The sequence below is a fragment of the Eptatretus burgeri genome, chromosome 17, assembly GCF_056783735.1.
Source record: "Eptatretus burgeri isolate ZD-2024b chromosome 17, Ebu_testis_v1, whole genome shotgun sequence".
Classification (NCBI taxonomy): domain Eukaryota; kingdom Metazoa; phylum Chordata; class Myxini; order Myxiniformes; family Myxinidae; genus Eptatretus; species Eptatretus burgeri.
In genome coordinates this window covers 46,870,410-46,882,108 of record NC_140977.1, presented here as the reverse complement: position 1 = coordinate 46,882,108, position 11,699 = coordinate 46,870,410, and the positions used below count along the sequence as shown (strand labels likewise).

At 45.7% G+C, this 11,699-nt stretch overlaps 2 protein-coding genes across 8 annotated transcripts in view; one reads left to right on the top strand and one right to left on the bottom strand.

The window, feature by feature from the left end:
• SLC29A4 (solute carrier family 29 member 4) overlaps positions 1 to 441 on the top strand; it is a 65,229-nt gene extending 64,788 nt beyond the window's left edge. For all 7 annotated transcript variants that reach the window (XM_085861058.1, XM_085861057.1, XM_085861055.1 and 4 more), the window contains one exon: positions 60 to 441. In XM_085861058.1, the coding sequence (XP_085717184.1) occupies positions 60 to 199 (140 nt within the window). In that variant the 3' untranslated portion in view covers positions 200 to 441. The remainder of the gene's footprint in view (positions 1 to 59) is intronic.
• A 2,656-nt stretch (positions 442 to 3,097) lies between these two features.
• LOC147009985 (actin, cytoplasmic 2-like) lies at positions 3,098 to 6,936 on the bottom strand. The gene is made up of 6 exons (XM_085861092.1): positions 6,657 to 6,936; positions 5,374 to 5,506; positions 5,031 to 5,270; positions 3,962 to 4,400; positions 3,681 to 3,862; positions 3,098 to 3,600 (listed from the first exon to the last, which is right to left on the bottom strand). Exons 2-6 carry the CDS (start codon positions 5,494 to 5,496, stop codon positions 3,457 to 3,459), a joined length of 1,128 nt encoding a protein of 375 aa, XP_085717218.1. The 5' UTR covers positions 5,497 to 5,506; positions 6,657 to 6,936; the 3' UTR covers positions 3,098 to 3,456.
• Positions 6,937 to 11,699: the final 4,763 nt, after the last annotated feature.

Here is an 11,699-nt window from a genome sequence, read left to right as displayed (position 1 = left end):
TGGTTTGTAAAACCGTAACAATATTATTTTTCTTTTCATTCCTCTTCCCCCTTCCTCAGGTAACATTATGACGGTGTCCTACATGGCTGGCCTCGCCGCAGGTTCAGCGTTCGGGTATTGCACGTTCACCTTGACACACTCCGCACTTCCATCCTGCTTACCTCCAGAGAACGGAACCTTCGGTAGAAATCCATTTTAATTACAATCATGGTTGTGCCACTTTAGTTTCCAGTACCTGAGCCTTAAATTTACCTGCTTGAGTGTAATAGAGCATTTAAAAAAAAGTGTTTAAAAGGAAGGACATTAAAAGATAGATTTAAGTGATATTTATTTATCAAATTTAAGGTTGCTTTTAAGCTTGGTTTTGGAATCCTTGGAGATGAAAGTAAATTAAATAAATAATAAAACAAGAAAAAGAGCAATTGGAGATTGCAGACCCTCGCCAGGACTTGTTTTGTGTGATGTTTGTGTCCTGGTGTGTTACGTAATTAATAACAGGAGGAGGAAGAGATCAGAACCATACTTTGCTTTATCAGCACCAAGGCTCCGCACAGTCTCCTTGGCTATTGGGCACAATCCTGGACGGGTCGTCACTCCGACACAGTATACCAGCAAGCTGGCACTCATTTTGCCGACCTTGGAAGGATGACAGGCCGAGTTAACCCCACCTGGTATTAAATCAACAGCCGAGCAGGATTTGAACTCAGGATCTGAGGACCCCAAGCCCACCACCCGAACCATTAAGCCAACACCAGGCAGGAGCAGACACGTTTGAACTTTATCCTTGCTTTTTGGACAAAAATAAAATGCATGATTGGTACGAAGCTGATTTTATTTTGCTGTTAAATTTGACAATTTAATTTTGTTCATGTGAAAACATTTGAAACACGAGAAGGCACTCGGTCGACCGCACACCTTCGCCAGGCTGAACAGTTTACATTTTGCTTCACAATGGTAAGCTGCATCTGAACCAACATTGAATTGGCCTCTTATCACTGACAACTCAGTCTTGTCACAACTTGTCGAGATATCATGTTGTAATGTATCGTTTTTGGTCACATCTCTCAATGGTGAAGAATGGCGTTAAAAAATTCTACTGGCAGGATCTGGATTCTTCACCAAAAATAAAATCAATTAGTCCTTGTCACACACCCAACCTGTGCAAGAAGTTTGATTTCTCAAATTACCTGAGAAAAAAAAAAATATATATATATATATATATATAAGCCTGGTGTTGGCATAGTGGTTAGGGTTGTGGCTTGGGATCCAAAAGGTCCTGAGTTCAAGCCCCGTTGGTTGCTTGAATGAATACACACCAGGAGGTTGACTCAGCCTGTCATCCTTCCGAGGTTGGCAAAGTGAGTACCAGCGCACTGGGCTGGGTGTCACACCAGGAGGTTGACTCAGCCTGTTATCCTTCTGAGGTTGTCAAAGTGAGTACCAATGTACTGGACTGGGTGTATGCCCCGGTGGGAGGTTGACTCAGCCTGTCATCCTTCCGAGGTTGCCAAAGTGAGTACCAGTGTACTGGGCCGGGTGTATGCCCCGGTTAGAATAGGTGTACCATATCCCTGTGGTGTAAGAGGCGACCAGGGTTGCATCAGGAAGGACTTCCGGTGTAAAACTTGTGCCAAATCATTATGCGGATCATCCGCTGTGGCAACTCCTAACAGGAGCAGCCGAAAGAAGATATAGTCGTGGACAAAAATATTAGCACCATTTCTTCCAGAAAATTGTTGAAATTAAAAAAATCTTTTTCTATTCACATGTGTAGTTCTTTGGTTTGCAGTAGAACAAAAAAAGGTTGAAAGTTACTAAATCTTAGCTTATTCCACACAGAAATCCTAAAAAAAATAAAAAAGAATTGGCACCTTTTAGAAGTGGTGAGAAATAATTAGATTAAGTCTGTGATTCTCCTTTACTTTGGAAATCTGAAACCAGCAGCTTGGAGAAGGCACCCTTCAAATCTGGGAGCAGTTTGCACAAGAGTGGGCCAAACTACCAGTAGAGAGGAGTAGGAAACTTATTCATGGCTATAGGAAGTGCTTGACTGCTACCAAATATTAAATTTTGGGTGTCTGCCATATAAGGATATATGAACAATGAAATAAAGAATGAGAGCCAATTTCAACTTATTTTGAGAAAATGATTGCAAGGGTGCCAATATATTTGGCCACGACAATAGAGATCTCCCTTGTGTTGCATTGAAATAGGAGTAGCTCCTGTAATTTAACATGGACCTACCACATTGGGAAGTACCTGTCTGGCTACCCAAGCAAATCTCAATGGGAAATTTCTGAATCGATCTCACAAAGGGAAGCATCCATATAAATCGATTATCCAGCTCGTCTGGATGGACAAAAATACACACACACACACCCAACGTGAAGTATCGAAGCAGTCCCCTCCCCACAAAGGCGCATCTTATCACGAATCAAAGCGAGGGAGGGGATGGGGTGACTCTTTAAATGCAGCAGGAAAGTAAACAATCCCACAAAAAAAAAAAAAAAAAAAAAAAAAAAAAAAATCCAAGCAAATCAATTTTGTCCCCAAAACATTGAAGGGAAGTAACCAGCACATCTCTCAGGTCACAAGTAAACACAGATCAGTTACTGTTCTCTGCTGCACTGAAGATTTAGGGAAGTGAGCCTGGCTTTCTACAACACATTTCAAAGAACAGATGTTAGGAAAAAAAATAAAAAAAAAAAATTTAAAAGCCTCGCAGGCAGCAAATTTGATTGGTTGAGATATAAAATGCCATACATTTCATCCATCAGTGTTGTCAAGTTAAGTGTTACTGTAGATAAAATATTTTGTAGGTTGTAAGAATTTATATCCCATTGACATTAATTGTCCTTCAAAACATTTTAACAAACTTCGATTTGCAGAGACGTGAACAAATTGCTTTACCCTGCGGGATAAGGATGGACAACCTGAAAACTCGTGAGCTAAACAAATGCAGACTCGCCCCATATGGTAGGTGAGGAAGTGAGGGAATGTGGTCAGCCCTCAATACCACAGCATCTGGGGAAGTGAGCATAAACTCATTTGAAAACAAACAATCCTTCCATCCAATCAACCACTACAAAGCCATCAATCTTAGCAAGAGCAGTTTATTGGCAATTCCAACCAAGTGGATACAGAATGAAAGGGCAGGAAAGTTCACATGTGACAGGAAGTGAAACTGGTGTCAAGAGCAGCACAGTTTATGATACAGCAACATATGCCTTCAACTCCAAAAATTAACAGCACAAACAGTTCAAAGTTCACCAACCAAGCACCAAACTGATGCCACCTTGGAAGCAAAAAAACTTGGCAAAGTCGGTTTTAACGGCAGCCATAGGCAAGCGGGCCGTGACTACAACTACGTAATGGTGAATACACGGCGTCGCCAACTTGTGGGGTGGGAGGTGTCGATAGCAAATTCAATTTCCCTACCCAATCATACACATCTATCTAGAAGCATTTCCGGTGAACGATCGACGGACCAGACTCATCGTACTCTTGCTTGCTGATCCACATCTGCTGGAAGGTGGAGAGTGATGCGAGGATGGAGCCGCCGATCCAGACAGAATACTTGCGCTCTGGGGGAGCAATGATCTGCAGACAACACAAACGTCAGGTTACCAGGCCAGACAGAAGCAATCAACTCATGTCGAGCTCACTTTCCCATCACAAACCTTAATCTTCATCGTGCTGGGCGCCAAGGCCACGATCTCCTTCTGCATGCGGTCCGCGATGCCTGGGTACATGGTGGTACCACCAGAGAGCACGGTGTTGGCATACAGGTCCTTACGGATGTCAACATCACACTTCATGATGGAATTGAACGTCGTCTCGTGCAGCCCCACAGATTCCATGCCTGATAGAAATGGAACAAAGGAAACGGCATGGGTTAAAATGAATAAATAAAAACCTCAGAAACTCAGTTCGTCCAAAATGCTAATTATTATGCAGTTACCGAGAAAAGATGGCTGGAAGAGCGCTTCAGGACAGCGGAATCGCTCGTTGCCAATGGTGATGACTTGGCCATCAGGAAGCTCATAGCTTTTCTCCAACGAAGAAGAAGAAGCAGCCGTAAGCATCTCCTGCTCAAAATCCAGCGCAACGTAGCAGAGCTTCTCTTTGATGTCCCTTACAATCTCACGCTCCGCCGTGGTGGTGAACGAGTATCCACGCTCGGTCAGGATCTTCATGAGGTAGTCGGTGAGATCTCGGCCGGCAAGATCGAGCCGGAGGATGGCGTGAGGCAGAGCGTAACCCTCGTAGATGGGCACAGTGTGCGAGACGCCGTCGCCGGAGTCCATCACAATACCCGTGGTACGGCCAGAGGCGTACAGGGACAGGACGGCTTGGATGGCCACGTACATAGCTGGAGTGTTGAAGGTCTCGAACATGATCTGAGGAGTGGAGGACAGTGCACACTGGATACAATAGAGGATTTGTGGAATTCAGTAAAAGCCTTCCAGACACAAGTTGTTAGCTCGCTCATATCAAAACATGCTTGGAGAGGAGAAAAAAAAAAAAACAAAAAAAAAAAAAAACAAACAAAAAACCAAATAAATCAATCCATCAATTAGTCAAAACCAGGAACATTACAATTAAAAACCCAATTATGGTCGGACGCGGAAAATGCAAATTTATCACCGAGGGGGATTAGCAGACCCAACGAGGACAAGGCCGAGACGGTCCTGAATGACGTGCACAGCGACGGTCGAATTAGAGAAAACACACACAGAACCGACATGCACCATTGGCACAGCACAGCAAGGTAACGGCACGATACCATGGTGACGGGGGACGAAGCTCTGGAACGAAAACTGTCACTGGAGGGCAAAAAAAAGGCTTCGGGTGAGAAGCTCATGGAAGAAACAATTTTCAAAATGAGAAACCAAGGGCAATCATTGGTGGTGCAGCCGAGCCAACAAGGCTTTCATGACGTACAACTTCCTCACCGAGCAAGGTGGTCTTCATGGACCATTCAGAAACTACGGCACGAGGTAACTTATGGAGAAAGCGGAGACCCATACCTGGGTCATCTTCTCTCGGTTAGCCTTGGGGTTGAGCGGGGCCTCGGTCAGCAGCACGGGGTGTTCCTCGGGAGCCACTCGGAGCTCGTTGTAAAAGGTGTGGTGCCAGATCTTCTCCATGTCGTCCCAGTTAGTGACGATGCCGTGCTCAATGGGGTACTTGAGGGTTAGGATGCCACGCTTGCTCTGAGCTTCGTCACCGACGTAGCTATCTTTCTGGCCCATTCCCACCATGACACCCTGGGGGGGGGGGAGGGGGCAGAAGAACAGATGATGAGAAAGCTTCGTATAATGCGAGACGACAGAATCTGCAAACAAAGGAAATCGATATTCGAATGATTACTTGATGCCTGGGCCTGCCGACGATGGAGGGGAACACAGCACGCGGGGCATCGTCACCAGCAAATCCCGCCTTGCACATTCCAGAGCCGTTGTCCACAACCAGCGCAGCAATTTCGTCTTCCATTGTGCTGTGTCTGCATCGGAAACATGGAGGAGGAGGGAGATGCAAAGGGTCAAAGGTCAGTGGAACCTGCACAAAGAAAAATTAAATTAAAAAAAAAAAAAAAAGTATAAAAAGGTTCATAAGCTCAACACGAACCAACCATGCTGGGCAAAGCACGTAGAGCTCTGAGAGAAGGTTAAACCATCTATTTATTACGTATGCATTGGTGGCACCAATACACAAAGTGGAGGTGAAGATGGGGTGTATAGAGAGAGAAACGGACGAGACATATAGGAGGGGGAGAAATGGGGCAATTTCCACTTATATATTAAATTAAATAAATACCCCCAACCCTCACTCAATATTCCACCATCGAAATAAAATTTATCAATGAGAAAGAGTGGGGGAGGGGGGATGTTCAAACAAGACGTTTTATTCCATTTTGTTAAAAAAAAAAAATTTTTTATCAAAATGAGCAACCAGTTTGGCAAAATTAATTAATAAATGCAAGAAAAGCCGAGATTTTACTTTATTTGGCATCGTCTGGGTGTTCGGAGCCCAAAGGCACCACGCCCGTCTCGACCACGCCCACCATTACCAAATTTGGGCAAAGCTCGCGATCCAGCATTGTGATTGGCCGCGGCAACAGCAAAGAACATTTTGACCCTTTGCGCCGAATTTCGCTACAAATCGCAGCTCAAACATCCTCCCTCCCCCTCATATCCCACATCGACAAAGAAATGTTAGCCGAGGATGTGTGTGACTCACAATACATCGTACGATGTACAACAACATGAACAGCTTTCTCGACTCTTTACTCAAAGATATTTATTTAAATTCTCATCACCGACGAATTCAGACAAGAACCCCCCCCCCCCATACAACCCCCAAAACCCCACAAAGAACCTACAATAAACCCCATTAACGCAATGCGACATCCATTCTTCCACAACGTCGTCTCATCTCTGAGGTAATATCTACTCATCCCTCCACAACAATTTTTTTTTTTAATAAAAAAACGACACCACGTGTCACGAACAAAGACAGACAAAAAAAATTACCAAAATTACGGGGAAATGGAGAAAATAATTTTTTAAAACAAAACCACAAAAAAAAAAATCAAAATCTACACGAAAAATAAGAAGTGCAAGGAAAATGGACCAGCGGAGGACGAGACCCACCCGAGCGTCGACGAGTGAAGAGATGAGCCGAAGATGCCTGTGGCGACGATGCTGCTGATGCTGCTCCTGACGGACTAAACCAGAAGGTTCGATGTGTGAAGTGACCCAATCCCGCCCCTTTATGTAGGGCCGCGCCCCGAGTCCCGTTATTCGCTCCCTATAAGGAAACGCTTCTGAACGGCGTGCGCTGATTGGCTCACGAGGAGTCTCAGCACGACTCTGCCCCCCCTCACATCACCCTGCAGATCCGTTATGACGCTCCTCCCTCCCGGCGCGACCCCAACTCCACTCATACTCCGTCTCCCACCCACCGTCACCTTCTCATCCTCAGCCAACTCCGTGACGTCACAGACCCCCACGTGTAACTCAAGGCTCTCTGTCTCCCCTCCCCCCCAAATACGGTAGTTTTCCCTCCCAAACAGGGTGGAGGGTCTTCGGCGATTTGGTCGGTTAATCCGGAATGTTGTGACAATTTATTTCCACGTGACAGAGAAAAGAAGTTGGGGGTGGGGGGGGGGTTAGTCCGACATCCTCGGCTCCGTCCCTCCAGGAAGCCTCCCTCACAAACCTCACCTCGCGCTCCTCACACACCGTGGTTTATTCATTTCGCCTGATTATTAAATGTAATTAATCCCGACGACACTCGGAACAATAAACACAAAAACATCGGAACAATGAAACCCATAACACTCATTCATTTGATGAATGCTTCGCAAATGACGTCATAGTGCATCAACGTCATATAAACGGAATGCACACTGTTGGCGTCCCTGACGTGGCTTCCAATCACATGACCACATCATCTCGAACGTCACTCTGTCCCCCCCGTGTTACCTGTAAGAGTTATCCGATGGAAGTGGATCGTGAAGATGTAAATGGAAACCCCCCACTGCACGTGGGTCAATACAAGGAAACGAAGCTTGTCTTTTAAAATAGCGAGCAATCATTTTAATGGGTAAATCTCACACTCATTCAAGGCTCCCCACTCAGGTTCATGGAACGAGGTTCCTTGGTCAGGTTCATGGAACGAGGTTCCTTGGTCAGGTTCATGGAACGAGGTTCCTTGGTCAGGTTCATGGAACGAGGTTCCTTGGTCAGGTTCATGGAAGGAGGTTCCTTGGTCAGGTTCATGGAAGGAGGTTCCTTGCTCAGGTTCATGGAACGAGGTTCCTTGGTCAGGTTCATGGAACGAGGTTCCTTGGTCAGGTTCATGGAACGAGGTTCCTTGGTCAGGTTCATGGAAGGAGGTTCCTTGGTCAGGTTCATGGAACGAGGTTTCTTGGTCAGGTTCATGGAAGGAGGTTTCTTGGTCAGGTTCATGGAACGAGGTTTCTTGGTCAGGTTCATGGAAGGAGGTTTCTTGGTCAGGTTCATGGAAGGAGGCTTCTTGGTCAGGTTCATGGAACGAGGTTCCTTGGTCAGGTTCATGGAACGAGGTTCCTTGGTCAGGTTCATGGAACGAGGTTCCTTGGTCAGGTTCATGGAAGGAGGTTTCTTGGTCAGGTTCATGGAACGAGGTTCCTTGGTCAGGTTCATGGAAGGAGGTTCCTTGGTCAGGTTCATGGAACGAGGTTCCTTGGTCAGGTTCATGGAACGAGGTTCCTTGGTCAGGTTCATGGAACGAGGTTCCTTGGTCAGGTTCATGGAAGGAGGTTCCTTGGTCAGGTTCATGGAACGAGGTTCCTTGGTCAGGTTCATGGAACGAGGTTCCTTGGTCAGGTTCATGGAACGAGGTTCCTTGGTCAGGTTCATGGAACGAGGTTCCTTGGTCAGGTTCATGGAACGAGGTTCCTTGGTCAGGTTCATGGAAGGAGGTTCCTTGGTCAGGTTCATGGAACGAGGTTCCTTGGTCAGGTTCATGGAACGAGGTTCCTTGGTCAGGTTCATGGAACGAGGTTCCTTGGTCAGGTTCATGGAACGAGGTTCCTTGGTCAGGTTCATGGAAGGAGGCTTCTTGGTCAGGTTCATGGAACGAGGTTCCTTGGTCAGGTTCATGGAACGAGGTTCCTTGGTCAGGTTCATGGAAGGAGGCTTCTTGGTCAGGTTCATGGAACGAGGTTCCTTGGTCAGGTTCATGGAACGAGGTTCCTTGGTCAGGTTCATGGAACGAGGTTCCTTGGTCAGGTTCATGGAAGGAGGTTCCTTGGTCAGGTTCATGGAACGAGGTTCCTTGGTCAGGTTCATGGAACGAGGTTCCTTGGTCAGGTTCATGGAACGAGGTTCCTTGGTCAGGTTCATGGAACGAGGTTCCTTGGTCAGGTTCATGGAAGGAGGCTTCTTGGTCAGGTTCATGGAACGAGGTTCCTTGGTCAGGTTCATGGAACGAGGTTCCTTGGTCAGGTTCATGGAAGGAGGCTTCTTGGTCAGGTTCATGGAACGAGGTTCCTTGGTCAGGTTCATGGAACGAGGTTCCTTGGTCAGGTTCATGGAAGGAGGTTCCTTGCTCAGGTTCATGGAAGGAGGCTTCTTGCTTTGGTTCATGCTCAGAGGTTCCTTGCTCAGGTTACCGCTCGGAGGCTCCTTTCTCCGGTTCAAATCAGGAGTTCGCAATTTTAATGCAGTGGTAAACCCAATATTTTTAAAACGTTGACAACATAGAACCATAAAATGATACATCGCATTGACTTCACCTTCTTGAGGTCTTTGGAAGCGTGCATTCAGCATCTTTACACCCATAATCAACCACCAACCACAGTTTCTCCTTTATGGGACAAGTTTGGATTTAGTAAAGGAATTGTGTTCCTGATGTAACGATAAAACTATAAAATTGAATTTAATGCAAATGCGTCAGTGGATATGCCCGTGTTAGATGTAAATCCACTATTAGGTTTTATCTCAACGAATCAGCACATGAGAAAAACGAGAGAGAAGTGGAAGAAAGAGAGACATTAAGATGTTCCTAACTCGAGTTATGGTCTGAAAAATGATTCTCAAAGGTCACGTGACCTTTGGTACCCAAACTAGAATGAGTTCATCTTTGTATTACAATCCATAGCTGGAGCAAGTTTTGTTGAAATACCTTCAGTGGTGGACACACAGACCAGACAACCTGAAAACATCATGCCTGCGGCCTTCAACTGTGCAGGCATAAAAAAACATTAAAAAAAAACATAGGAAAAGGGTCTGATGTTCCATTATGTTTGGGTGGGGTCATCGTGCTGCTCCGGGTCCAACTGGTTGTGAGGTTATTCATTCACTTTGGAAGTTCCCTTTTGGAAATTAGTGAACCCAGAAAGTGCAAACAAGATCTTCGTGGAGCATAAAGGGGTCGTGCGTTTGACGAGTGCCAGAGAATACCAGAGGAGCCTCCAGGGTCACAAAGACTTTTAGGTAGAAAGGAGGGGGTTGGGGATGAGGTTGACACGTGAGCATGTATCGACGAATCAGCACTTTCCAATGACCAATTTGATGAACAACAACACTTAAGGTGAGCATCTACAGTGAGGCCAAGACAGCTACTGGAGTGAGCATTGCTGCAAAGGACTGTGATTACAGCCTGTTGAGTGGTGGCTCCGTCCGAACGATACTGAATAAGTGTTGATATCCATCACCACTTTTTCGACACCTGGTTCAATTTTGTGCCCCAGTGGGGATAAATAAATGTTACAAAATTCCAGATAAACAATGGGATGTCTTCTTCTTCTTCATTTGTATGCAGCACATGGCTGTGGAGTAGCATAAGTGGCCAAGGGCATCGCAAATACATATTTTGGGGGACAACCTCCCCCCCTCCTATCCGTACACCCCCCGAGACCCCAATCTTTTATAATGTCATGACCAATCTTTGGTATATCATGGGTGATGAAGGTTGTCGTCCAGTTTCATCGGAATTGAGTGCGTAGTTTCGGAGAAGGGCGCTGATGCAATGCCCTCTGCTGGTTCGGGCAGGAATTTGGAATTTGTTCAGGGTGCCGGCGAAAGCTCGCCTACTCTTCACGAAGGACACCGTGGGATCTTTAACGTCCACCAACAAATGCTGGCAAACAGGATTCCCGTTCAACGTCCATTTGAGGGACAACACACATATTGATGAATCACCATGTCCGTGAAACACTGGGTTGGCATTGTATACCTTGGTCAGGATTTAAATCCAGGCGAGACAGCTTAGAGGTGAGTGTGCGTACCGCTTGGGCTAGGCCATCCTGTCAGCCCTTTCGTTTAAATAAAGGTGACGTGATGAAAAGATGACTTTCAAGTCTATAATTCACTTAAATTCGACTCATGCCTGAAGATTTTGACAAGGATATAGATGTTGCATTTTTGGGCTGCACGGGAGGTGGTATTTATTCCAAACCTCTCCCCTCACCGTGCAATTTACTGTTATTCTGGTGCTGTATTGAGACATTTGAACGTGCATTTGCAAAAAAATCCCTCTGACTGGTTCATTTTCTGCCCGTTGCTTAAGTCGGTCGACTGATGGCTGGACCGGTTGGAACGGGGACGGATGGCGGATCACCACCATGTCTTTCACACAGCCTCGGCGGCTAATGGTAACCTCTCCCTGGACTTCGTCTGACTCTCGCTCCCTCAATCTTCACAGCAGGCCTGATCCATTTTATTATTTCCATATTAGTCCTTCACCCTTGTTCTTTAGCTTCCCATGTTGGCCCAAAGCATAATTGCTGGTTACTACCCCACGGGTGCATGCGCGAAGCAATTGCTTCAATCTGTCAAAAAAATTGAAAATCATTCCAAACTTGAAACTGACTGTTTTTGGGACTTCACAAAGGACACAAACAACAGGCACGAATAATTATTTTAACGTGTTGTTGATTCTTCCCGGTCAGTTTCACTTGATCGTACAAGCAAGGAGATAACCGATATAGCTCCTGGGGCTACCCAAAGATCCCTCGCATCAAAGATGTTGAATTTTATTCGTAAATAAGGAGGTGCAAAAACACATCTCCAACCTATCAACAGCTGTAAACTTAAATTGTTTGGGTTTTCTTTTCTATAGCTTTTCAAACATCCTTTATATTTCAATTCTATCATACAATTTGAATGGACAGACCCCCCCTAGCTGTGCGGAACACGTTCCTGAAA